Source organism: Amblyraja radiata, chromosome 5 (genome assembly GCF_010909765.2).
Source record: "Amblyraja radiata isolate CabotCenter1 chromosome 5, sAmbRad1.1.pri, whole genome shotgun sequence".
NCBI lineage: Eukaryota > Metazoa > Chordata > Chondrichthyes > Rajiformes > Rajidae > Amblyraja > Amblyraja radiata.
The window spans coordinates 12,740,949-12,768,793 of record NC_045960.1 but is presented as its reverse complement, the minus strand read 5'-3'; the positions used below and the strand labels follow the sequence as shown (position 1 = coordinate 12,768,793).

The 27,845-nt window shown below is 42.5% G+C and overlaps 1 protein-coding gene across 1 annotated transcript in view; it reads left to right on the top strand.

Moving 5' to 3' along the window:
* Positions 1-27,845, top strand: part of ppp2r5d (protein phosphatase 2 regulatory subunit B'delta) — an 83,585-nt gene that overhangs the window by 8,537 nt on the left and 47,203 nt on the right. Inside the window, exon 3 of the mRNA XM_033020622.1 lies at positions 15,986-16,163. Within this exon, the coding sequence (XP_032876513.1) occupies positions 15,986-16,163 (178 nt within the window). The remainder of the gene's footprint in view (positions 1-15,985; positions 16,164-27,845) is intronic.

The window sequence follows — 27,845 nt, the reverse complement described above, 5'->3', positions numbered from 1 at the left end:
TAATAGTATCGATCAGCTGATCTGACTAGATGGGTGTTATTGTCTACATTTTTTATTCTACATTGGAAAGAATGGGCCACAATAAATCATCATGTAAAACTGTTTCATGCTCGTCGACATGTAGCACAAGTTTTCTGGTAAACCAAATTCACCAAGTATATTGTTCTAATTCAATATCCTGTCCTGGGACCCAGCCTTGGTACATGTCAGTAGTATTTGACCTCATTGGTACTGGCACCTCCACCGTTTTATTCTGCATTGAGGTCTGATCGCCTCTGTTTCTACAGATCTGAGCTAGTGGCTTTGTAGTACTTTAATTTTCATTGTTGTGTCTCTCGCTACTGTTGGTTGGACTGCTGACTTCTTCCTAAAATGGCAAGTTTCAGTGGAGGAAGAGGATTAAGAAGTCATGCTGTCGTCTACAGCTTGTGGAAGAGATTGTGCTGGGCTCGAAATTAGCGGTTGCCCGGTTGCCAATGGCAACCTAAAAGCCGTGCCATTTTGCCAGGCTTGGCAAGCACCCGGGACACCTATCGTTTAATTCTGAGCGGGCCCCCTCTCTATCTATCTCTCTCTCTCTCTCTCTCTCTCTCTCTCTCTGTCACTCTCCGTATCCGTGTCCGGGTCTCTGCTCTCCGTTCTCTCCTCATCTGCCGGCACGGCAGGCCGCCTTACACATGCACACTGCCACGGCCTGCACATCTTCGTCCTCCACATGCGCACAACCACGGCCAGCACCAAAGATCCTATAGCGAGGATCTTTGGCCAGCACATCATCGGCCGTGGTTGTGCGCATGTGCCGCCCTGCACATGCGCACTGCCACTGCAACTGGTCGGCGTCGGCCACTTTCTCCTTCCCTTTGCATTGTGGGAGATCTGGCCGCCATTACTGTCCGGTCGCCGCCTCGCCGCGACTGCTGAAAACCAACGCAGAATCACTCGCTGGAGCTGGAGTAACTCTTGCTTCTTGGTTTCCTGGTCCTCCCAGTCAGTGTTTTTAGTTTAATTTAAAGATACAGCGTGGAAACAAGCCCTTCGGCCCACCAAGCCCACTTGTTCTATCCCACACATTAGCGACGCAAGTCAAGAGTGTTTTATTCTCTCACGTCCCAGTCAGAACAATGAAATCCTTACTTGCAACAGCACAACAGAATATGTAAACTTAGTACTCTGTAAACACTGTTATAAACGAGAAAACAAAACAGTATTATATATGAATATATAACTATACACACACACAATTTCCTTCCTGGAATTAATAAAGTTCTATCACATAGTATTGTGTGTGTAGGAAGGAACGGCAGATGGTGGTTTAAACTGAAGATAGACACAAAAAGCTGGAGTAACTCAACAGGTCAGACAGAATCTCTGGACAAAAGGAAAATATTACGTTTTGGGTTGGGTCTGAAACAGTTCCTGCACACCTTTGGAATGTTGAAGGAAACAAGAGCACCCGGAGAAAACCCATATGATCAAAGGGAAAAGGAGCAAACTCCATACAGACAGCACCCATATTCAGGATCAATTCCGGGTCTCTGGCAATTTTAGGCAGCAACTTTATGGCCAATGTACTGCCCCATAGTCTTGATCGGAATTAAAACATACAGTAGCTGTAAAGGGGGAGGAAGAGGATTACTTAGAGATTTAAGACTGAAAATGGTTAGTTTCTTTTTTTTTTTTAGTAACCAAAGATATCAATGTATAATTTTTTGTGTGTTGGAAAATTAAATATAGTGGCACAGCTGGTTGACTTGCTGCCTCACATGTCAGAGATCTCTGTTCGATCCTGTCCCCGGGCACTGTCTGTGTTAAATGTGCACATTCTCCCTGCAAGCATGTAGGTTTCCTCCCACATCCCAAAGACGCATTGGCTTTGTAGGTTAACTTGTCCCTGTAAAATTTCCCCTAATGTGTAGGGAGTGGGTGAGGAAAGTGGGATACAGAACTTGTGTGAATGGGTAGACAAAAATGCTGGAGAAACTTAGCGGGTGAGGCAGCATCTATGGAGCGAAGGAAATAGGCGACGTTTCTGGTCGAGACCCTTCTTCAGACTGATGTGAGGGTGGGAAGAAGAAAGGAAGAGGCAGAGACAGTGGGCTGAGGGAGAGCTGGGAAGCGGAGAAGAAAGCAGGGACCATCTGAAATTGGAGAAGTCAATTTTTATACCGTTGGGATATAAACTGCCCAAGCAAAATATGAGGTGCTGCTCCTCCAAATTACGGTGGGCCTCACTGGCCATGGAGGATGCCCAGGACAGAAAGGTTGGATTCGGAATGGGAAGGGGTGTTGAAGTGCTGAGCCACCGGGAGATCAGGTTGGTTATTGCGAACTGAGCGGAGGTGTTGGATAAAGCGATCGCCAAGCCTACGCTTGGTCTCACCGATGTAGAGCAGCGGATGCAATAGATGACGTTGGAGGAGGTGCAGGTGAACCTCTGCCGCACCTTGAAAGGCTGCTTGGGTCCTTGAATGGAGTCAAGTGCGGAGGTAAAGCGACAAGTGTAACATTTCCTGCGGTTGCAAGGAAAAGTGCCAGGAGAGGGTGTGGTTTGGGTGGGAAGGGACAAATTGACCAGGGAGTTACGGAGGGAGCGGTCTCTGCGGAAAGCCGACGGGGAGGAGATGGGAAGATGTGGCCAGTGGTGGTCATTTGTTCCTTGCGCCCACGGAAATCCCCGCTCCCATCCATCCCAACCACGGCGCAAAAATAATGTGCAGGAAGTCTGAAGGAGGATCTTCTATCCAGAGGTCCGCGGACGGGAGTGTCGGCCCAGGCCCGCAGCCAGTGCGGAGGGGAGGCGCCGGCCCCAGCTCGACTGCCTGTCCCGCCAGCGGGACAGGTGGGGTTGAGCTGGAGTTGCTGCTTCTTTTCCGCGCCGCCTGCAGGCCTGTGCCGCCGCTCCCGCCGACCCTGGGCCATCCCCGGACGAGACACTCGAGGTAGGACGAGGACGGCCCAGCGGCGGCTGGTTAGGGACAAGATGCAGTTCTGCACCCATGCAGCCACACGGTCGCCAAGAGTGTTTATCTCGAGCGGCCCATGACCTGTGCATGCGCAGTCGGAATACCAAATTTGCTTATTGAGCAGAGTGCAACGTGAGTTTGATAGGTTATATATTTCAGCACTGGGAAGATCATTTGGCCTATTGGGTCCATGTTGACTCCCAGCAGAACAGTGCCATCAGTCCCAGTTCCACTAATTTCCTCATAGTACTGCAATTTGTGCCGTCTTTAATACTCATTAACTTTTGATTCATTTGCAATTTAATGTACAATAGCCTATTAATCTACCAGCGCATCTGGGATGTGGGAGGAAATTGAAAACCCACATATTCACTGGAAGAATGTGCAAACTCTACACAGTTCTCAAGGCAGGATTAAACCAAGGGTCCTTGTATTTGTGAGGCAGCAGCATTAAATGAATATATGTATATATATTTTTAACCTGAGACACAGAAAATGCTAGAAAAACAGGCAAATCTAGCAACATCTCCGGAAAGAGGAAAAAAATCATAGTTTTGGGTCTGCATCCTTTTATCAGAACAAGAAAGAGATCACATCGCAAATCACAAAGACAGTGGCAGAAGGACTCAGTGTATTGTTACAGTCAGAATTTGTTTAGATGGCCTTAGAAAAAATGATCAAATGGGATAATAAAAATATGGCAATAAGTAGGACATGGGGGTGGCAGGTGTGGAGAGTTGAAATAGGATAAAGGGGCAGAAAGATCACAAGGAATTCAAGAACTGTTCGAGCTTACAATGTTTGAAGTGAAATAATTTATTTTGAAACGTTGAATGTGATAAAGCTTAAAGTGGAATTGTGCATCAGGATAGATTTGAAATGGTGATTGCTCTTGCAGAGAGCTCAAGAGCATGGCATGAATTGTGGGTCTTGGATTGCAATAAGAACAGTGACATGAAACACTAGATAGTTTGAACATATAGATTATGATTTGTGGCATTGAGCTTTCCATGTCTGATTTAGATTTTAAATTGAAATCCACATGGGATTAGGTTTAGGTCAGGTAATATGAATACAATCGAGCCAAATACAAAATATAGGGTGAAGAGAAAGAGAAGAGAAAGATACCTTAAACGACGCATGCTGTATGTACAGGCAAATATCCTCTTGTGTAAATTTGGTGCGTGTGCAGATGTGGTGAAGATGTTGCATACTGCACACCCCTCTACACTGCGCACCTGTGGTCGAACTATTTAAAGACAAGTATGCAGAGACTAAAGGTGGCATATAACTATGCCATGAGAACACTGCTAAGGCAACCTAGATGGTGTAGTGCCAGTAATATGTTTGTGGCTGCAGGAGTCAGTACTTTAGAAGCTATCCTAAGACACCACATGTATAAATTCATTTGCAGGATAAATGACTAAAAATGTGCTTATTGTGGCCGTGACAAACAAGGGTTAGCACCACACGCTACGAATCCCAGTTGTGGAGACACTGGTATCGTTGTCTCATTGTAGGACATTGATCATCTTTTAATCTGGATTTTTAACTTAAGTATTGTGGGTTTTTGTTAAATATAAATTATGATGTTTTTATATGATATACCATAATTTTATATATATTTATGATATTTGATATACAATGCATTTTTAATGTAATGTTGCCCCTTGTCTGGACCTTGAGTCCATAATAAAGTTTATTATTATTATTATACCAAAGTTCAGAATATAGTTCTGTGTTGTAGCATAACAATTTCAGATAAAAGGTCCAATTTCTGCTTTGAGGTAGTGTGGAGAATTGAGACTGTATCCTAATTTGTGGAAGGATCGTTAAAATGCCCGTTAACAGAGGAAGCAGCAGTTCCTATGTCTGGTGGTACACGCTTTCAACCTTATGTATAGAGACATATGTCATGAAAACTGGCCCTTCTGCCTAACTTGTCCATTCCAACAAAGATGCCCCATCTACATTAGCCTCAACTGCCTGTGTTTGGCTTATGTCCCTTTATTTAAACCTTTCATATCCATGTACACGTCCAGGCTGTTTTAAGTGATATTGTGCCAGCATCAGCTACCACCTCTGGCAGCTCGTTCCGTATACCTAAAAAAGTTGCCCCTCATGTTCCTGTTAAATATTTTCCCTCATCTTAAACAGATGTGCTCTGTTTCTTGATTTCCCCAACTCTGAGTAAAAGATGCTATGCAGTCACACTACCCCTTCCCCTCATTACTTTGTACATCTCTTATCAGATCACCCCTTGGCTACCTGTGCTCCAATTAATATAGTCCTAACCTACCTAACCTCTCCCTATATTTTGCTCAGCCTTTTAAAGTCCTGGCGGCATCCTCAAATTTCTTCTGCACTGTTTCCAGCTTGATGACATCCTTCCTATAACAGGGTGACTAAAACTGAGCACACTACTCCAAATGCAGCCTCATCAACGTGTTGTACAAATTTATCATAGGACTCCAACTTCTATGCTCAATACCATAACTACTGAAGGCCAATTACCGAAAACCGCCTTCACCACCCTATTTACCTATGACGCCATGTTCAGGGAACTATGTACCTGATACATCTGAAAATACCTCTGCTCGACCATACTCCCCAGGGCCCTGCCATTCACTGAAGATCCTGCCCTGATTTGACTTCCCAAAATGCAACACTTCACATTAATCTGCATTAAATGCCATTAGCCATTCCTCAGCCCACTTGTTCTGCTGTAGTTTTTGATGGGAGCAGGGTAAAGATTAATGACCAGAGTGGCAAAGGTCTTTGGTTGTTATTGGCGTCCCCAAGGTAGAGTGAACTGCAGATGGAGTTGATGGTTGAGAGTCTGGCCTGTGTGATGAACTGGGCTACATCCCCCAACCTCAGTTTCTTGTGATCTTGAGCAGAGGAGTTCCCAAACCAAGCATACATAGAGGTTTGTAAGAGCTATTAGAAATCTGTTCAATTTCCTTGCTCTCCTGAGGAAGTAGAGGCATTGGTGTCTTGGCTTTTGCTGGATACGGAGTCAGTGTTTAGACCCAGCTCGAATGAATGAAAGGCCAATGCAGTCCACCCCTGGGTAATGCCTGACTTTGAAGCAAATTTGTAGGTGATAGTGTTCCTCTGTACCTACTATGTCAACCAATCGTATTTGATATGGATATTCAGCTGATTGTACTCTATTGAGCTGCTCTCCAGTTTCATTGACTATATTGGTGATGCTTGGGTAGCAGCAATTTTATTTGCTATTTAACAACCCATCCCAAAATGTTTCAGTCGATCTACGTGCTGACATGGAGTGTTTCACGTGTGGAAATGGAAAGAGAATTGAAAGTTGCATAGTCATCAATAAGCATTCCTAATTCAAATCATGCGAGAGGGGAGATCCTTGTAAAGCAGCTGAAAATGGTTCTGCATGTGACATATTGTACAGCTAGGATGATTTAATCTTCAGCAACCGCAGGCATTCGCTGTTGTGGAAGAGTAATTGCAGCTCGTGGCTCAATTTGACCTTGTTTGTTGAACAACTTTCCATTGATTCTTTGATGCTATACTCCACTAAATGTCTCTTGATGTCAAAGGCAGTTACTTTCAACTGACCCAATTGCTTTCCTCTTGATAACAATATTTGGTGTCCATTTAGATCCACAAATGTCTATAAAATGCTTGATTTTTAATGTCCTTATCAATTCACTGTTCATTTTCCTGGAGGAGGGGAATTCCTGGTCGAGGATGCGCCTAGTCCTCCAAGCTGCATCTTCGCTCCATCCTCGTGGCCTACCATCTGGATTGGCGCGGCCTTTCCTGCCGGAGACCGGCCAGAGCTTCAGCTTCAACAGCGACGCAGCACTGAAGTACCATCGCGGAGTGGACGATGCCCTACCGGGGTCGCCGTGTTGGAGCTCCAGAGTGCTGGGACTGGCGACTTTGACACCGCGGAGCTGTGGTCTGCGGAGTTTCCAACCGCGGGCGGTGCTAACTTTGACATAGCAGAGCCTGGGATCCTTGCCAGCGTTGAATCTCCGCCCAGCTCGGCCCGTGGACTTCGGGAGCCACGGCCTCTGGTAGGAAGCGGCCGATTCGGAGCTCCAAGCCGCTGAGAGTGTTCTTCCGACGCCGGAGTTCCATCATTCGGCGAGAGGGCCTAAACATCGGGCTGCCGTTGCGGCGACTGCGGAGGCCTCTATAGGCCCCGACCACAGGTGAACATTGAGGCAGATGACTGAACTTTTATTGCTTTCCCTCACAGTGGGAAACGTTGATTCCGCTGTGTGTGGATGTTCATGTTAAATTCTATCGTGTGTTGTCTTTTTATTTGTATGGCTGTGTGGCAACCCAAATCTCGCTGTACCAATTGGTACAGTGACAATAAATGTAAACTTGAACTTTATTATTTTGATAAGTTTGTATCCTAAACACTTCTCTGTTGACAAGGCTATTCTTGACAGTCATGCCACAAAAGCAGATAAATTGTGCATGACTTTGACTTGTCCCCAAGAATGGACCTGCAGATTCAAAAGCACCCAGTCATTTTAAAATTATCTTTCTCTTTGTGGAATACAAATTTTAGTTACATTTTATAAGCTTGATTCGTTGTAGTTTCACTGGATATTTTAAGTGTACTCTTGATTGTAGATTTAGCTGCAAGACTTGTTTTGTGATCCCATGAAATTCTTAAAGTGTTTTGTCAAAGTTGTGGCTGGTAATGTTCCCATTTGTCCAGAGAGTTACTGTCTCAGGCTAAGTTGTGAATTTATACAAAGGCAATTCACTATCTTATCTTGAGCACTGGTTACCTTTGGGACAAAGGAAGATACTGGGAGGTAGACGCAAAATGCTGGAGTAACACAGGCAGCATCTCTGGAGAGAAGATGTCAGGGAAGTGGGCGGGACAAAGATAGAATGTAGTCAGAGACAGTAAGACTGCTATTTGAAGTTAGAGAAGTCAATGTTCGTACTGCTGGGGTGTAAACTACCCAAGCGAAATATGAGGTGCTGTTCCTCCAATTTGTGCTGGGCCTCACTGTGACAATGGAGTAGGCCCAGGATAGAAGGGTCAGATTGGGAATGGGAGGGGAAGATACTGGGAGGTGGGCTCTTAAGTATCAATCACGGTTGTCCAGAAAGGAGGAAAAGGCTCTAGGTTGTTAGGGGGGGAGAGGGGGGGGGGAGGGGGGAATTGTGGATCAGCATTCTCTTGTTTTATGTAATAAAATTTCTTCCCGCTATTCATAGGAGTATTCTAATCTGACAGGCTGGGAATTATTCATGATATACTCACCAGCAATATTACATAGCTAGTTCTCCTTTGATAAGATATTTTCCATGTTCTAATCTTTTTGAGCTGAACTTTGTCTTTTGGCTATGCTCCACACACACTGGTCCAAAAAATCCACGTGAAAAAATATTTGACAGTCCACACTTATACCTAATGTAAACATTAACAGTTATGTACTTTTCAAATTACCTTCATGTGTAAGTTTCAAATGCTGGCCCATATTTTGCTATTGTAAAGGCTTTGCAGATTTTTCTGCAGGCAGTCCCAGTTTATAGAGAAATGTGTGAAACAGACCCCGAGGGTGTACTCTGTTTCTATTCTTGAATGGTACTTAGACTTTAACCCATTGCCTGCAGAATTCATGCAAATAAACACAATCGAATGGTGAAAGTTTTAATTTCTGACATCTTTCAGGCAAAACACCGAAGACGTTTAAAAAAAATCTCTGAAGTGAAGTTAGTTGCACCTGAATGTCATTTGAAAGAAGGAGCAAGGTTACTGCCTACAAAAAGTTTGATAATGCAATCATTGTGCTGTGTTTCTTTCAGGGTGGGGAGGGGCAAAATGTTCTCTTAAACTGCACCGAGAAAAGTACTTTTACCTGCAGTGAGATTTTTGAAGTCAGTTTATCAAAACATATTTGCTTATGATATTTAGGAGGCCATTTAGCTCCACAGTTTGCCAGTTGTTTGTAATCTTCTTTACCCCCCTGATTTTCTGTGTAATCTATCCTGTTCATATTCACACCAACACCCTTCTCCCCCACCTCTCCAGATTCTGCCATTCACATGGGATTATTTACAGAGGCCAGTTAACTTTCCAATCTTTAGGGCTTCAAGATGTAGGAAATATTTGGCGCAGACACAAAATGTTGGAGTAACTCAGCGGGATATTTCGGATCGAAACCCTTCAAACTCCAAGATTCACAACTAACATTTATTTAAAAATATATCTATTTTATACAATTTTACAAATTGGTGGTACTTTAATTTTCAAACTAAAGAAGGGTCTTAACCCGAAACGTCACCCATTCCTTCTCTGCAGAGATGCTGCCTGTCCCGCTGAGTTACTCCAGCATTTTGTGTCTACCTTCGATTTAAACCAGCATCTGCACTTCTTTCCCACACACTAAGAATTTGGAGCATACTGGTGAATGTGATCACAGGGACACTACAAACTTCACATGGACTGCACTGCAGGTTGGGATTGAAAGCATGACAGCTGTGTGGTAGCTGCTCTTTTGTTGAGCCACAGTGTAGTCAGTCCAATATTCCTTGCATAACAATTGAAATAGAAACATAGAAAATAGGTGCAGGAAGAGGCCATTCGGCCCCTCGAGCCAGCACCGCCATTCATTGTGATCATGGCTGATCGTCCCCTATCAATAACCCGTGCCTGCCTTCTCCCCATATCCCTTGACTCCACTAGCCCCTAGAGCTCTACCTATAGAATATGTGGATACCTTGAGCTATTTGGCCTTGAAGTCTTTGGTATTCAGAAGAATTTTGTTGAAAATACAAGAAACTGAGAGGGATCAACGAGATGGACGTTGAGGATGTTTTCCCTCATTCATCTATCGTGAACTGCAGGGCTTGATTTCAGAATGGCGGGCCAACCTATTTGTATCGATATAGCTTCTCTCAGATGAGCATTTTCTACCTGAGAACTGAAGATTGTTGTTGAAGAATTGAGGCAGGGACTTAAACTACAAGCGAGTTGAAACTTCTGGAGAGAGTGCAGCTTGAGGGCCTGTCCCACTTGGCGATTTTTTTCGCCGACTGCCAGCCTCATTGACTGACGTATCATGTCACCGAAAAATACGCAGTGTGACGTGACGTGATGATGCATGACGCGCGGTATTTTTTCAAGCGTCGCAACCACTTATTTGTCGCTTCTGGATTTTGAAATGTTCAAAATCTTTTGGCGACACTGATATGCTGGCAAAAGCGCCTGGTGGGTCAGGCCCTTAAGTGTAAGACTAAGATTGGATCAGCAGTGACATTTTTCAGTAGTGAGGCATACGTAGGGTAAAAAAGAGACCGTGCTGGTGTTTTCAGTGGGTCAGGCAACATCTCTAGAGAGCATAAGTAGGTGGCGATTTGACTTGGGACCTTCCCTTCTTCCTTGTGTCTGCTTATTGAACAGTCTGGTACAGTCTCACACAAACTAGCTTTCTCGGCCCACTTTGCCCATGCTGACCAGGATGCCTGCCTACGCTAATCCCACTTTCAAGCATTAGTCCCAAATTCCTCTATGCCTTTCCTATCCAAGTACCTGTCCAAATGTTTTAAACGTTGTAATTGTATCTGTCTTCACTAGCTCCAATTTTAATCAGGAACCAGACAACCATTTAAAAATTAAACTGGAAATTGACAAGCGGAAGAAACTAGCTGTCTTGGATTTAAACAGTATAGGTGGGGGAAAAAATCCTGTTTCCATGCAACCTTCTTGCAGTAATTGGACACCATTCTCTCTTTAGTGCAAAGGCTTCTATTAACACTTGTGCGGAGCAGTGGTGAACTGATCCTGACGCTGGATGTACGGAATGTTTACCTTCTCCCTGTGACCGTACTAACGGTAAAAAATGTTACATATTCCGGTAGATTTGGATTGGATTGAGACCCTTCTTCAGACTTTAGAGCTACAGTTGATAAGCACTAACATGACACAGGTTGCTTAGACCTCAAACATTTTAGCTTGGCTTAGAGATACAGCACAGGAACCAGGCCCTTTGGCCCACTGAGTCCACACCGATCATTGAGCGGCCGTTCACCCGAGTTCTGTTATTCCACTGTGCACATTTAGGGCCATTTTTACAAGGGCTAATTAACTGACAACCTTGCACATCTTTTTGGATGTGGGCGGAAAGCGGAGCACCTGGACAAAACCCATGTGGTCACAGGGAGAATGCGCAAACTCCACACAGACAGTCACCTGCGATCAGGATTGAACCTGTGTCTCTGGTGCTGTGAGGCAGCAGCACTAACAGTTGTGCCACTGCGGCCCTAAAAGGTTTATTACATTTTTGGATTTGCATCTGGGTATCTGCCGTGTGGGGCTAAGAATTTTCATTTGTCTCCACTAAGTTAACCAGCTGCCCAAAGATTGCCTTTGGCTTTACTACATGAGAATGAAGATGGGATCAATTTGGAAGTACTACCATCTTTAAATCGCTACAAAGTTGTTATAACCTGTTGTTTTTGGCGTCACATGATTTGGAGGAGACAAATGGGCATGCTACGTGATGAGCAAAACATGAAGAAAATAAATGAAATTCATTGTTAATTGCTCAATTGCACCTTTCCACTTCTCTACATGAAATATTTAATGTAATTTACCATCTGCTTTGCCAACTCGACTCTTCCTGAAGCAAGTTTCAACCAAAGTAGAACATTGAGCGGTATTGCAGAGAAATGGGCCCTTTTACCCACAATATCTGTACCAAACTTGATGCTAAACTAATCTCCACCTGCACATGATCCATATGCCTCTATTCCTTGCATACCCATATCCCTATCTAAAATTGTGCATTAACAATTGGTAAAACCTTGCTTATACCTATATATTATCATTCTGTTTTGTTTTCAATTGGGACCATGTCCTTTCTTAACAAAAAGGAAAATAGAAAGGCAATTAGTGAAAATTTGACTGGCATTTGAGCCTGTCTCAGTCTCCTGAACCTCAAGAAGATACAGAAAAGGTTTATTGGAATAGCTTCGGAGATGAAAGACGTGTTACAGGGAAGCGTTTGAAAATATGGGCTTTTTCTGATGAGGGTATTTGTGTGGAGGAGGAGTATGTTTCCCCATTGGTGAAAGAGTGAAGGACACAGATTTAAGGTGACTTTCAAAATGAATAGCGCTTGAAAGGAAAAGGTTGCGTCCATGAGGAAAGGACAAAAATATGCAACAAACTGCATTGTTCTTTTCGAGAACTGACAGATTTGAAAGATCAAACGAGTGCTCATGAACCTGTTGTATTTCATTCTGCTGGAATTTTTCTCAACTTTCAGTGTTATTCAGTGCTCTGCTTAAAGGGTGTTCAAAAGTAATTGAAAAGTCCCAACCCAAACGTCAGAGATGCCCCATGACCTGCTTTCATCTAACAGATCTCATCTGACGACTAACTTTTTTTTCACCTGGCTACCCTCTTACTCCTGTCATGGTGATAGAAGGTCTTCGCACCTGATATATTGTAGTATGTCTTGCATAAATTGTTTTTCTCCACAGTTGGGTTGGGTGATAACTGACAGAATCCTCTGCCTCTTTCATCATGCATTGATTATTTAAATTCTCCAATTTGTCTGGGGAAATGGGAACAAGATGCTTTTGTGTGGTCATTAGAGCTTTGGATGTCAATTCGTTAACATGACAAAACGACCACCTACTTATGATCAAACATGATTACATACGGCTAATCTTTTTTAAATTGTGCAATAAATTGGGTGATAGCTGTAGTTGTTCTACGTACTTTGAGAACAAAAGTTGGCATTGAGATGAACAAAATAGATGGGATTAACAGTTCATGGATGTGGTCCGCATTTCATTTTCTCGTGGATCTGCAATTTGCTTCATCTTTGATTTGTTTTACAGTGGTGGGAGGTTTAGGGATCACAAATTATTTTGTCAACTCGCATTGCATCAACAAACTTCTTGCTGTTGCCAAATTCTTCAACGAAAAAATAGCCAAAGTTTTTTTCCTTAAGATCAGTGCTTGTTCTAATCTTGTCTGCTGACGAGTCCAATTTCTACACAAAGCGATGTTTTACCTGAGAAAGATGGAACAAATGTTTGTAATAGTGCACAATCAAAAATTGAAACCAGATCGTCAAAGAGAGGACTTGGGTGACCAAAGATTAGTTTAATTTAAACTGCAAGACCTACCAGCTCCGGAGAACACATTTGAATGTGAATATAGGAGATATATAATGAGCAAGTTGGTGGAAAACAAGAACATTAGTGGTATGGATAGTGAGAGCTTTTCTGAGGTTACAGCAGGTTATAGATCAGTTGGAAAGTTGGGTGGAATGATGGCACATGGAATTTTAAACTCGCAACAGCAAGGTAATGTTTTGGGTCGAAACCTGAAGAGACTGCCAATCTAGTTGCAATTTTTTTTCACATCTATATTCTTTGGTCTTTTGGTCTCTTTCATCATCAAATCAAAAAACGTAACTGCCTGTATAAATGCCACATGTGCAGCATAATGCTAACGTGATAAACTCAAGTCTCGTGCAACCAGTAGGCGATACCAGCACAGTGCTAAAGAACTGAGTCAATCACGTGCATTGACAGCTATTGACTGCCTAAGATAACTCTGAACTAATTTTGCAAGCGACGGTTAATGTTGTGTGTAAGAAAGAAGTGCAGATGCTGGTTTAAATCGAAGGTAAACACAAAATGCTGGAGTAACTCAGCGGGTGAGGCAGCATCTCTGGAGAGAAGGAATGGGCGACGTTTCTTCAGACTGATGTCTGGGGAGGGGACGGGACAAAGATAGAATGTAGTCGGAGGAAAGGAGGAATCGCAAAGGGGGAGCAGTGAGAGACGATGTTGCTGAACTCTCGCCGGAGAGAGGAGGAGAACTTATTTTTGGGGATATGCCAGCAAATTATTTTCCGGTAAGTCCAATATCAGTAGAGAAATAGTTATTGGGAGGGATTCTGAAGGTCTTGAATTTATTAACATTAAGAAAGGTAAGAACTGGTTAGTCAACGTGGCATTATGCATGGGCAGTCACATCTCGCCAATTGGATTGAGCTTTTTGACGAGATGAAAAATAGTATTGAAGAGGGCAACAGATTATCTCTTCTTGGACCTTAGCAATGATTATGTCAAGGCCACGTGAGATTGGTGCGCCCAGAATAGTTAGAACACAGATGAAGGGTGAATTAGCAAATTGGTTACAAAATTAGCTTCATGGAAGAAAGTAGATAGTGGTAGTGGAAAGTTGTCTTTCAGATTGGAGGCCTGTGTCCAACGATGTGCCACAGGGATTGGTTCTGGGTTCACTGTTTGTTGCACTTATTAATGATTTGGATGAGAATATAGGTGGGGTGGTTAGTAAGGTTGCAGATGACACCAAAATTATTGGCATATTGGCAGGGGTGTCAAAATCATTTAAACTAATTTTAGGCCACGGGCAAAATGCAACTTTATGGGCGCCGGATCGCACCACGCACGTGTGAACGCAGTCCGATCTGGCACCAGGGACAGCTGCAGCCCGCTCTAGCATCGGGGAAATCATCCCGCGGGCAGAATCGGACCCCTTCGTGGGCCGCGAGTTTGACACCCCTGGCATAGTGGGACAGTGAGGGGGCGGCCTGTGGCGTCTCTCACACACACGCACACGCACACACTCACACTCTCTCTCACACTCTCGCTCTCTCACTCTCGACCACTATCCCCCTCCCCCACACACATACACACACACACACACAGAGTTTTATAGTTCTAAGGATAATAACTGATGTATTAATTATCTCTATGAAAACAGCGATTTTTGGAATCATGTGCAACACAATTGTAAAAACTAACTGTTTCAGGACTGGATGAGGGTTGGTCAAGATTATAAACAATGATCTTACCCTTTAAAAAAAAATTTTTTTTTAATGTCTTATTCTCTTTTCTATTTTTTTCCCCTCAACTTTCTTCACTCATTCGTCTTTCTTCTTTTTCTTCACACACTATATATCTCACGCTTTTCTATCCTTTACTATCTAATTTCTTTTTCTTATTCTAATCTTTCTTTAATATAACAAAAAAAAAATAAGAAGCTGTACATAAAATGTATTATGAAAATATATATTGGGCACTTTGGTGCCATATGATTGTACTTCTAATAAAATAAAATATTAAAAAAAAATAAAACAGATCTCGGCAGCACAAAATGTGTAATTCCTCCACTGCATGTTCTTCATAATTGGAAGAAAATTTCATGTCAATGCATCTCACACCAATGTTTGGTTCACAAGTGAGTTACTTTCCCTTCAAGCCTGTAGTTCTAGAGTTGGAAGCAATAAAAATCTATAATGAAGACGACACCCTTTTTATTGCTAACAAGATACATATGTACTGACAAGTTCATAATTTCTTGTTCATGTTTAATTATGCTCAGAACTGAAATATCTGGGCTATTTCAGAGGATAGTTGAGTTGATCACCACTCTGGACTGGTGTCACATGTCCAGTGAAGAGGGTGAATATTTTTTCTTAAGTATGTTTGTGAATCAGATGGATTTGTATTTGTTTGCTGATGCATACCACATTGCAGTTATCAATGTTAGACAAAACTCTTTATAAAGTAGAGAAAATCGTGGGGAAATCTTTGTAGCGATCAGTGAGGTTGCTTCAACATGACTGAAACACAAGTCCATCGCTACTAGCAGTTCGAGGTTCAAAAGTCCTCTGCAAAAAATTGTTTATTTAAAGCAGTGCACGCTTTGCTTAATTGGATGGGGGTGGGGGAGGGTGGTGGTTGGCAGGTTTGGGGAGGATTTGTGGGGGTTGTGCGTGGTTAACTAAAATTGGAGGATTCTATGTTCGTACAGTTGGGTTGTAAGCTACCCAAGTGGAATATGAGGTGTCATTATTACCGTTTGCGTGTGGCCTTGCTCTGGCAATTCAGCGCTCGTAAAGCATTCTTTGGCATATGCTAGTTGGAAGTGTTCTGATTGGGAGTGAGTGGAAGTTTTTTTTTTTTTAACGTTTTTCGGTGTAGTTTGACATGGATGTTTTTGCATTTTGGTATAGGCCCAACAGCAGCCGACTGCAAACAAGAGGCCCAGTAACAGTGCTCCTCCTCAAACTCAACTTAACAAAATCAAGTATTCTGGAGGACCACAGATTGTAAAGAAAGAGAGACGCCAGAGTTCATCCCGCTTCAACCTGGCAAAGAACAGGGAGTTGCAGAAACTGCCAGCACTTAAAGGTAAGTCATGCCCCTATCAAGACATGTTAGGGTAACATTTGTTTTTTCTTTTTCTTCCTGAATGGCAGGTATTCAATTGGCTTGTAATGGCATCCATCAACATTGTTTTTGGAATTCTCTGTCTGAGAGTTGTGGAGGACAGAGCAGTGGTTGCATTTAAGGAGGAAGTAGATGGATTTTTTAATTGAGGTCTCTGGGGATCAGGTAAAGGGGAAATGATGCCTGGGACATGGGCTATGATTGTGAATGGCAACATATGCTTATGGGTGGAGAGACGTATTCCTGCTTTGCAATGCTGCTCTCCTCCATTTGTTTGCTGCAATGCTCTTTCTCCCACTTATATCATCTGACCCAATAATTCAGTGCAGAACACTCATTACCAATTGCTTCTGTATTCTGAACGCATTTGCATGTAATCCAATTTGGAAAATTAATGGCTGGATCTCAGTAACACCAGACCGGAACTTCCCATGCAGAAGCTGGATTGTTAAATTATCAAAGCCTGATCTCATTCCAAAAGCAGCTCTTTCAAATGGACCTGATTTGTAGTTGTTTTCTGGCCTATTCATAATTTTCCAATTTGACAAAATGGATAATGTAATTGCTTCAATAATTTGCTTGCACTGCTTATAACGTCGTGATTTAAACAGAACATATCAGCTCTGATTAGTAGAAAAATAATCATTGGCATAAAAAATATTTGTGACTAATTTCTGTTTTGTGCTATACAAGTAGTAATCTGAGATGTGATGCTAAATCTAAAATTATTCCACATCATAGATGCTAGACAGTTGGGAGTGTATGAAATTACGGATTCCACCTGGCATGGTGTTAGACACACACTAATTCCCCCTACCTTTAATCACCACCACCACCACCACTCCAAAATAAAAAGCTTTCTAATCATATGGGTTTTTCCCCCACTGTGATCTACACTGTCATACAGTGTCTTCCATAATGTTTGGGAGAAAGACCCATCATTTATTTATTTGCTTCTGTACTCCACAATTTGAGATTTGTAATAGAAAAAAAATCACATGTGGTTAAAGTGCACATTTTTTAAAAGGCCGTTTTTATACATTTTGGTTTCACCATGTAGAAATTACAGCAGTTTTCATTTCAAATGGGAGAGAACTTGATCGCATGGATAAAATTATTATATAACAAACCCACAGCTAGAATATTAACTAATAATATACCATCTACGAAATTCCAATTATCAAGGGGCAATAGACAAGGATGTTCATTATCACCGCTGTTATTTACTCTGGTAATTGAACCTTTAGCTGAAAAAATCAGAACACACCCGGATATTTACGGTTATAATACAAAATACTCAAATAACAAAATATCCTTATACGCAGACGATGTACTACTGTATATCACAAAACCCCAAATCAGTATACCAAACATATTAAATCTAATTGAGGACTTTGGATCTTTCTCAGGATACAGAATAAACTGGAACAAAAGTGAAATTATGTCAATAAAACCGAAAGACTCTCTTGAAATTCCCCTTTAAAATAGCCACAGAAAAATTTAAATATTTAGGAATTGAAATCACTAGAAATTATCACGCTATGTTTAATGCCAATTATAGCCCTTTACTTAAGAAACTAAATAACCTAATGAAATTCTGGAAAATGCTCCCGATGTCTTTAATAGGTCGAATAAATGCTATAAAAATGATCTTTTTACCACAAATCCTATATTTATTTCAATCAATACCTATATATCTTCCAAAAAAAGTTTTTCAAAAAACTAGACTCAGACATTACAAATTTTATATGGGATTATAAATCCCACAGAATACAAAGAGCACACCTTAGTAAACCAAAAGAGATGGGTGGTCTAGCGCTCCCTAACTTTATGTACTATAATTGGGCAGTAAATATTAAAAATATGATTCACCTGCTGGACAATTCTGCCCAGCAGGTGGACTGGATTGTAATGGAGAGAGAGGACTGCTCTCCGTGTAATACGGGAGCGACTCTCCTCTCACCAATGAATCTGAATAACAAAAATTATAATAAAAATCCAATGATGCATAGCACAATTAGAACTTGGAAACAAATAAAACAGAATCTAAAATTAAGAAATCTATCTCTTTTAATGCCAATAGTCAATAACCCATCGTTTAAACCTTCAATTATAGATAAATCATTTACACAATGGGAAAGAATGGGAATCAAAATACTCGGAGACTTGTATGAATTAGGAAAATTATTATCATTTCAACAATTACAACTGAAATATAATTTGAAAAATAATCAATATTTTAAATATCTTCAAATCCGTGACTATCTGAAAAAATACACAAAAGACTATCATAACATGCCCCCAGACTTATTGGATGAAGCCATGAAGACAAAGGCTGAATCAGCAAATCTAATATCATACTTATACAACATTATTTTAAATATAGAAATACCTACAACCGATGGTATTAGAAGAGACTAGGAACAAGAACTAGCTATAAAAATTTCAAGAGAGCTGGGATAAACACTTACTATATGTGCATAAATGCTCGATCAACGTAAGACATACTCTAATTCAATTTAAAACATTACGTAGACTATATTATTCAAAAACTAAAATAAATAAACTTTTCCCCAATGTCTCACCCATTTGTGATAAATGTCAGTCACAAGAAGCTAACATAGTGCACTCTTGTTTTTTGTATAAAAATCCAAAAATTCTGGAATGAAATATTTGAAATCTTCACAAAATTAATTAAAATAAAACTTGTACCAAAAGCAGAATGGATCATTTTTGGAATATCAGAAAGTAACCCCGAACTAAGCGTGTTTCAAAAGAACTTACTTAATTACGGGCTAATAATGGGGAAAAAAGCTTATGCTTAAATTTTGGAAAAATGCTCCAATACGAACAATAAAAATGTGGATTTCAAACATGTTTGAAACATTACACCTGGAAGAGATGAGACTCCTCCTAGCAGGCAAAGCAGACCACTTCCAATAGACGTGGTCTGCATTTATGGAACTATTACAAGCATGAGGTGCAATAGTAATTTAAAATATAAATGGTACCAGGATCTGGTAACGGGGGGTATAAAATAAAAAAATTTAAAAAACACGGTTGGTATATCCTTTTTTGCGGAGTTTTGTGTTATAATAGAGCGATTGTTTTTCCTTTTTCTTTTCTTTCTAGGGTCTATATTCTTTCTTTACTTCCTTCTCTAACTTCTTCCCTAAGGGGCTTTCTTCTCCCAACACTTTCCTGCACCTTCACGATTCTTGCTCACTTTCCTTACTTCTTTTATTTCTACCTTTTTTTAAAGCTCGAAAAACGAAGTGGTACAACAAATGTAATAAGATATATGTGATGTGTATTACTGTAATTTACTGTACTTCAAATAAAAATAAAATATTTAAAAAAAAAGAAATTACAGCAGTTTATACATAGTCCCCCCCCCATTTCCAGGCACCATAATGTTTGGGACACATGGCTTCACTGGTGTTTGTAATTGCTCAGGTGTGTTTCATTGCCTCCTTCATGCAGATATAAGAGAACTCTCAGCACCTCGTCTTTCCTCCAGTCTTTCCATCACCATTGGAAATTTTTATTGCTATTTATCAACATGAGGACCAAAATTGTCCTAATGACGCCATAATGAGACTGAGAAACAAGAATAAAACTGTTCGAGACATCAGCCAAACCTTAAGCTTACCAAAACGAACTGTTTGGAACATCATTAAGAAGAAAGAGAGCTCTGGTGAGCTTACTAATCGCAGGTCAAGGAAGACCGCCACAACTGATGACAGAAGAATTCACTCTATAATAAAGAAAAATCCCCAAACACCTGTCCGACAGATCAGAAACACTCTTCAGGAGTCAGGTGTGGATTTGTTAATGACCACTGTCCGCAGAAGACTTAATGAACTGAAATAGAGGCTACACTGCAAGATGAAAACCACTGCAAAAATAGGATGGCCAGGTTACAGTTTGCCAAGAAGTACTTAAAAGAGCAACCACAGTTCTAGAAAAAGGTCTTGTGGACAGATGAGATGAAGATTAACTTATATCAGAGTGACGGCAAGAGCAAAGTATGGAGGAGAGAAGGAACTGCCCAAGTTCCAAAACATACCACCTCATCTGTGAAACACGGTGGTGGGGGTGTTATGGCCTGGGCATGTATGGCTGCTGAAGGTACCGGCTCACTTATCTTCATTGATGTTACAACTGCTGATGGTCGTAGCATAATGAATTCTGAAGTGTATAGACACATCCTATCTGCTCAAGTTCAAACAAATGCCTCAACTCATTGGCTGGCGGTTCATTCTACAGCAAGACAATGATCCCAGACATACTGCCAAAGCAACAAAGGAGTTTTTCCAAGCTAAAAAATGGTCAATTCTAGAGTGGCCAAGTCGATCACCCAATTGAGCATGTATTTTATATGCTGAAGAGAAAACTGAAACAAGTATAAGCCTGGCAGAGCATCACCAGAGAAGACACCCAGCAATGGTGATGTCCATGAATCGCAGACTTCAAGCAGTCATTGCATGTAAAGGATATGGAACAAAATACTAAATATGACTACTTTCATTTACATGACATTGCTGTGTCCCAAACATTATGGTGCCCTGAAATGGGGGGACTATGAATAAACACTGCTGTGAAATCTACATGGTGAAACCAAAAGGTATAAAAATGACCTTTATTTAAAATCTGACAATGTGCACTTTAACCACACGTGATTTTTTTTCTATTACAAATCTCAAATTGTGGAGTAGAGGCAAATATGGAGGGCACTGTATGTTTGCTTAGTGCAAACAGCCTGGAATTAGTTGGAGTTAAAAGTCACCTTTCAGCCAAGGCACTGAACAGGCCTGCTCCAAATGCTTTCCTGCAAGAGACAAGCACTGATTGTTACTGTTTGGCTGTGGCACATCCTTTTTGATCTCCAGGCTATGAAATTCCACTCAAGTTGACTAGTGTCCTTCCTGAGGCTACATTCATGCTTGGGTATCCTTTGAGAGTAGTTGTCATAGACAGGGCTCGAAATTAGCGGTTGCCCAGGTGCCAATGGTGACCTACAGTACCACCGGGCAACTTAAAAGCCATGCCATTTTGCCCGGCTTGGCAAGCATCGTTTAATTCTGAGCGGGCCCCCTCTCTAGCACTCTCTCTGTCACTCTCCGTCTCCGCCCGCCACCCGTGTCCGGGTCTCAGGTCTCCACTCTCCGCCCGCTCCTCATCCGCCGGCACGGCCGGCCTGCACATGCGCACTGCCACGGCAACGGGTCAGCGTTGGCCACTTTCTCCCTCCGTTTCTGGCCGCCATTTCTGTCTGGTCGTCGCCTCACCGCGACCGCTGAAAACCAACGCAGAATCACTCCCTGGAGCTGGAGTAACTCTTGCTTCTTGGTTTCCTGGTCCTCTAAAAATATTCGAAATGGAAATTAAACTGGAGTGGACCCACTACTACCAAACTCCAAACTCTGAAAAATAAAAACCTATTGCATTTTATCTATTTATTTATTGTATGTATGTATGTATATATGTGTATATATATATATGTGTATATGTATAATATATATATAAATATAATATATTTATATAAATATGGTCCATGGTATATAGACACACTGAACTTTTATCTCCTGGTCTGTATTATGTTTACATATTCTGTTGTGCTGCAGCAAGCATGAATTTTATTGTCCTCTGGGACATGACAATAAAACTCTCTTGACTCTTGACTTGGACTTAAGCAAAAAAGGGTTCTTAGGAAAAAAGAGCTACCTTAAATTTAGTTGCGTCTGGTTGGGTACCTATGGCGGGGTGAAGATGGTTTAATTGTGCGGGGGGACTCCATGGAACAGCCAGCATCTCTGGATAGAAGAAATTGGGTGACGTTTCAGGTAGAGACCCTTATTTAGATTTCCTCTGGTTTTAGTGTTTTTAGTTTAATTTAAAGATACAGCGTGGAAACAGGCCCTTCGGCCCACCAAGTCCACGCCGACCACCGATCACCCGTACACTAGTTCTATCCCACACATCAGCGACATAAGTCAAGAGTGTTTTATTCTCTCACGTCCCAGTTAGAACAATGAAATCCTTACTTGCAGCAGCACAACAATGTTATAAACGAGAAAACAAAACGGTGTATATTTATATATGAATATATAACTATACACATACAATTTCCCTCCTGGGATTAATAAAGTTCTATCGTATAGTATCGTGTGTGTAGGAAGGAACTGCAAATGCTGGTTTAAACTGAAGACAGACACAAAAAGCTGGAGTAACTCAACAGATCAGACAGAATCTCTGGACAAAAGGAAAATATTACATTTTGGGTTGGGTCTGAAAAAGGTTCCTGCACACCTTTGGAATGTGGAAGGAAACAAGAGCACCCGGAGAAAACCTATGTGATCAAAGGGAAAAGGAGCAAACTCTATACAGACAGCACCCATATTCAGGATCAATTCCGGGTCTCTGGCAATTTTAGGCAGCAACTTTATGGCCAATATACTGCCCCATAGTCTTGATCTGAATTAAAACATATAGTAGCTGTAAAGGGGGACATAGCGTCACTTAGAGATTTAAGACTGAAAATGGATAGGTTTTTTTGTTTTTTTTTTTAGTAACCAGTTATCAACATATAATTTTTTGTGTGTTGGAAAATTAAATATAGTGGCACAGCTGGTTGACATTGCTGCCTCACACGCCAGAGATCTGTGTTCGATCCTGTCCTCGGGCACTGTCTGTGTTGAATTTGCACATTCTCCCTGCAAGCGTGTAGGTTTCCTCCCACATCCCAAAGACACATTGGTTTTGTAGGTTAACTTGTCTCTGTAAAATTGCCCCTAATGTGTAGGGAGTGGGTGAGGAAAGTTGGAGAACAGAACTTGTGTGAATGATAACAAAAATGCTGGAGAAATTCAGCGGGTGAGGCAGCATCTATGGAGAGAAGGAAATAGGTGACGTTTCGGGTCATGACCCTTCATCAGACTGATGGGGGGGTGGGGAGGGGGGGATGAAAGGAAGAGGCGGAGACAGTAGGCTGTGGGAGAGCTGGGGAGGGGAAGGAGGGGGAAAGCAAGGACTATCCTACACCCACTAGGGACAATTTTTACATTCCACGTCATGAGAACCATGATGGTGCAGTGAAAATTCATGTAGCTGTGACTGTATATTTAAACGTTACATTTCTTGTTTTGTGGTGATTTCATAGCAAAGAAGCTGAGGAGAGAATTGGTATTTGTATGAATTTAAGGGTCTTGATTTGAATAGGATGGACCTATTTTTGCGGAGGTCTGTAACCAGCGGGAGTGATTTAACCTAGGAGAAGGATTAGAGAAGAGCTGAGAAAAAAATATTTTGCCAAAGAGTTTAGGAGGGATTGAGTTGCTGAATCCTGCTAGAAAGGTAGTAGAGGTCTTGATGTATTTTTAAAACGAAAGTTAGATGGCAATTTAAGGAGCCAAAGATGGCAATTTAAGTCTCAAGATGTCGATCAAGAAGTAGGGTTTATTTAAGAAGCTATTCCAGTAAGTCTTGAAAGCCCAAGAGCAAATAGTTGTCTGATTGTAATGCAGCTTTACACTAATAGGATTTGCCCGCATTAGGCCTGTATTTCCCTGCGTCTCTCGAAAGCATGTACCTGTCCCAAAAGCCTTTAGAATAGTGTAATTGCATTTGCCTCAGACACCACCTCTGGCAGCTTGTTCCAGATATTTGTACCCCCGGGGTTGAAAAGCATACCACTCCGATCTACTTTAAACCTCTCTCACATCACCTTAAACCTGTGGCCTTAAGTTAGACTCCATCACTCAAGGTAAAAAATAAAAGGCTATCGCTTTGGCCATGATTTCTGGATTTATTTTATTTATTTTTGTAATTTCCTGTACTTCGCACATCTAGGCACAAATGGTTGGTCAGTCCCCGTCCCCCCTCCCCTCCCCTGGTATCCCACCCCCTCTACTCCGGATCTCTGCAACTCATTCCTCCACTTTTTCGCTGATAAAATCAGCACCATCTATCAATCTTTATCCCCTGTACCCGACTCCCCAGCATCTACTCCACCACCTACCAAGGCCCCCCCTTTCAACATCTCCACTGACCTCCTTACCCCTCCTCCACACTGCTTCCTCTCCCAGTTTGACCAGGTCACCCCTATAGAAATCTCCAAACTCATCAGCTCTTCCAAACCCACTACCTGCTCCCTCGACCCTCTCCCCACTCCCCTGTTGAAGTCCTGCCTCCCCGTTCTCTGCCCCTACCTCACTAATCTCTTCAACTCCTCATTGTCCCAAGGAATTGTCCCCTCCGCTTTCAAAACTGCTGCCGTTACACCAATCTTAAAGAAACCTGGTCTTGATCCCTCCTCTCTCATTAACTACCGCCCAATCTCAAACCTCCCCTTTCTTTCAAAAACCCTGGAGCGTATCATTGCGTCGCAACTTCATTCCCACCTCCTTGCGTATAACCTACTTGAACCCCTCCAATCTGGCTTTCGCCCCCTCCATAGCACAGAAACTGCTCTCCTCAAAGTCCTCAACGACCTCCTCACCTCTGCTGACACTGGTTCCCTCAACATCCTCATCCTCCTCGACCTGAGCGCAGCCTTCGATACAGTGAACCATAACATCCTGCTCACCAGACTCAAAGACCTCGGCATTGAACGCTCTACACTCAGCTGGCGCCGTTCCTACCTTTCCAACAGATCCCACTTCATCTCTCTCCACAACCACACCTCTGCTACAGCCGCAGTCACTCAAGGCGTTCCCCAAGGCTCCGTACTCTGCCCCCTCCTCTTCATCATCTACATCCTCCCCCTTGGTCAGATACTCCGCCACTTCAATCTGGACTTCCACTGTTACGCTGATGACACCCAGATTTACCTTGGCACCAAATCACCCCACAACCCCCCCTCTCCCATATCAACTCCTGTTTGTCAGCTATAAAAACCTGGATGCAACATAATTTCCTCAAACTCAACAGCGATAAGACAGAATTCCTCCTCATAGGGTCCAAAGCCACACTCAGCAAAATCAATAACCCCACTCTCACCATCAACGGCACCACTGTCTCCCCATCTCCCCAGGCCCGCAACCTTGGCGTGATATTTGATTCCACCCTCTCCCTTGAGCCTCACATCCGCCATGTCATTAAAACCTTCTTTCATCTCCGCAACATCGCCAAACTCAGACCCTCTCTCACACCGCCCGCTGCTGAAAGACTCATCCATGCCTTCATCTCCTCCCGACTGGACTATTGCAACTCACTTCTCCTTGGCATCAGCTCCACCTACATCAACCGACTCCAACTGGTGCAGAACGCAGCCGCCCGACTCATCACCCATACCAAATCCTGGCATCACATCACTCCAGTCCTCAAACAACTTCACTGGCTTCCCATCTCCCACCGGATCACCTACAAAATCCTGATCCTCACCTACAAAGCCCTCCACCATCTGGCCCCCCCATATCTCATTGACCTCCTCTCCCCCTACCAACCCTCACGGTCCCTCAGATCCACATCAGCCGGTCTCCTCTCCATCCACAAGTCCAACCTCCGCAGTTTTGGGGACAGAGCCTTCTCCAGGGCAGCTCCCAGGCTCTGGAACCCCCTCCCCCAACTGATCCGCAATTCCGTGTCCCTCACCATCTTCCAGTCCCGCCTCAAGACCCATCTGTTCACCTCTGCCTATCCTTAGCCCCACGACCCCGTCCCTTTTCATCTGTGCATTAATTGCCTCGTACTGAATTCTGTCTTTACTTTGTGTACTAGTCATGTCTCTACTATTTATTTCATTCCCCTTACATGTTTTTCCTCTACATGCTCAATTTTTGTAAGGTGTCCTTGAGACTTTTGAAAGGTGCCCATAAATAAAATTTATTATTATTATTATTATCCTCTAATTGAGAAGTAATTCATTGGGGAAGATTTAAAAAATAAATAAAAATTAAGCTGCAAAAGAAAGTTCAACATTAAACTACTTTGTTAAATGCAAATGATTATTTGTTTGTATGCTTTCCAACACTGCCAAACGTCACCTTTATAACATCCTTGCAAGAAGACATACAGCCTTTCCTTTATTGTGTTTGGGTCTATATACGGTAGCTCCCTCCTAGCAGCAGTCTGGTGTATTCTTCAGATGGGAGAGCTGCTGTGGCTTAAGTCAATGATCATCACTGCCTTCTCAAGTGCAATTAATGAACTTTAATGATTGGTTTTAATGATTACCATATTCCAAAATTAATTTAAAAAACTTCAGTTCAGCCTTGATCCTATTGAACGGCAGAGCAGACATGAGAGGCCGAGAAGGCCAACCGGGTGATAACATCTGTCCTGTCAGATTGTGTGCCTTTTTCCCAGGGTCATATGTTGCAGAAGTTAGATTAGCCTTCCTGATGGCGAATCCACGGAAAGCAACTGGCATGGACCTTATGACCGTGTCCTTAGGAACTGCGTGGACCAACTAGTGGGAGTGTTCATGGATAGGTTTAATTTCTCCCTACTCTGTTCTGAAGTACCCACCTGCTTCATGAAGACTACTGTCACCCTGGCGCAAGATCTCATGCCATACGGTCTACCGTTCACAGGCCTTCACTTCACTATCATGAAGTGCATCAAGAGGCTGGTTATGGTGCAAATTAAATCCAGCCGGCCAAGCAGCCTTGATTCACAATAGTTCACCTACCGTCACAACAGGTCCACGGCTGATGCCGTCTGCCTGGAACACCTGGAAAAGAAGAGCACTTCCGTCACACTCCAATTCATAGACTCCAGCTCTGCTTTCAATGCCGTTATCCCCACCAAACTCATCTCCACAAACACGTGGACTCCGCACTCTCCTTGACAATTGGATCCCTGATTTCCCGTACAACAAATCACAATCAGTGAGGATAAATGACAAATCGTCCACAACAGGTACCCTGCAAGGATGCGTTCTCGGCCCCTTACACTACTCGTTATACACTCGTGACTGCAGCCAAATACCAATCCAACTCCATTTACAATTTTGCAGACAACAACGCATAATGGGCTGGTTATCAAATAATGGCGGGACAGAGTACAGGAAGAAGATTGAGTACTTCGTAAGCTGGTGCCAAGACAACAACCTCTCCCTCAATGTCAGTAAGCCGAAGGAGATTGTGCTTTACTTCATGAAGCAAAGCAAAACATTGATGGCGCTGAAGTAGATTTGGTTAAAACCTTCAAGTTCTTAGGAGTAAATATCACCAGCAATTTGTTCTGAACCAGCCACATTAAAGCTATGATCAAGAAAGTACACCAACACCCCTTCTTCCTTAGAAGGCTTAGGAAGAATAGCTGTCCCCAACAACCATCGCCAACTTCGAAAGATGCACCGTAGAAATAATTTTATCGGGATGCATCACTGCATGGTATGGGAATAGTTCCATCCAAGACTGCAAGGAATTGCTGGGTTGCGGATGTAGCCCAACTCTCCCTTTTATTGACCCCATCTACATTTCGCACTGCCTCATCAAGGCTGCCAGCATCATCAATGACCAGTCTCACCCCAGTTACTCTCTCTTCTCCCCTCTCCTATCATGTAAGAGGTACAGAAGTTTGAAAATGTACACCTCTAGATTCAGAGACAGTTTCTTCCCAGCTGTTATCGGGCAACTGAACAGTCATCTCACCAGTTAGAGTGCAGACATGACCTCCTACCTACCTCATTGGAGA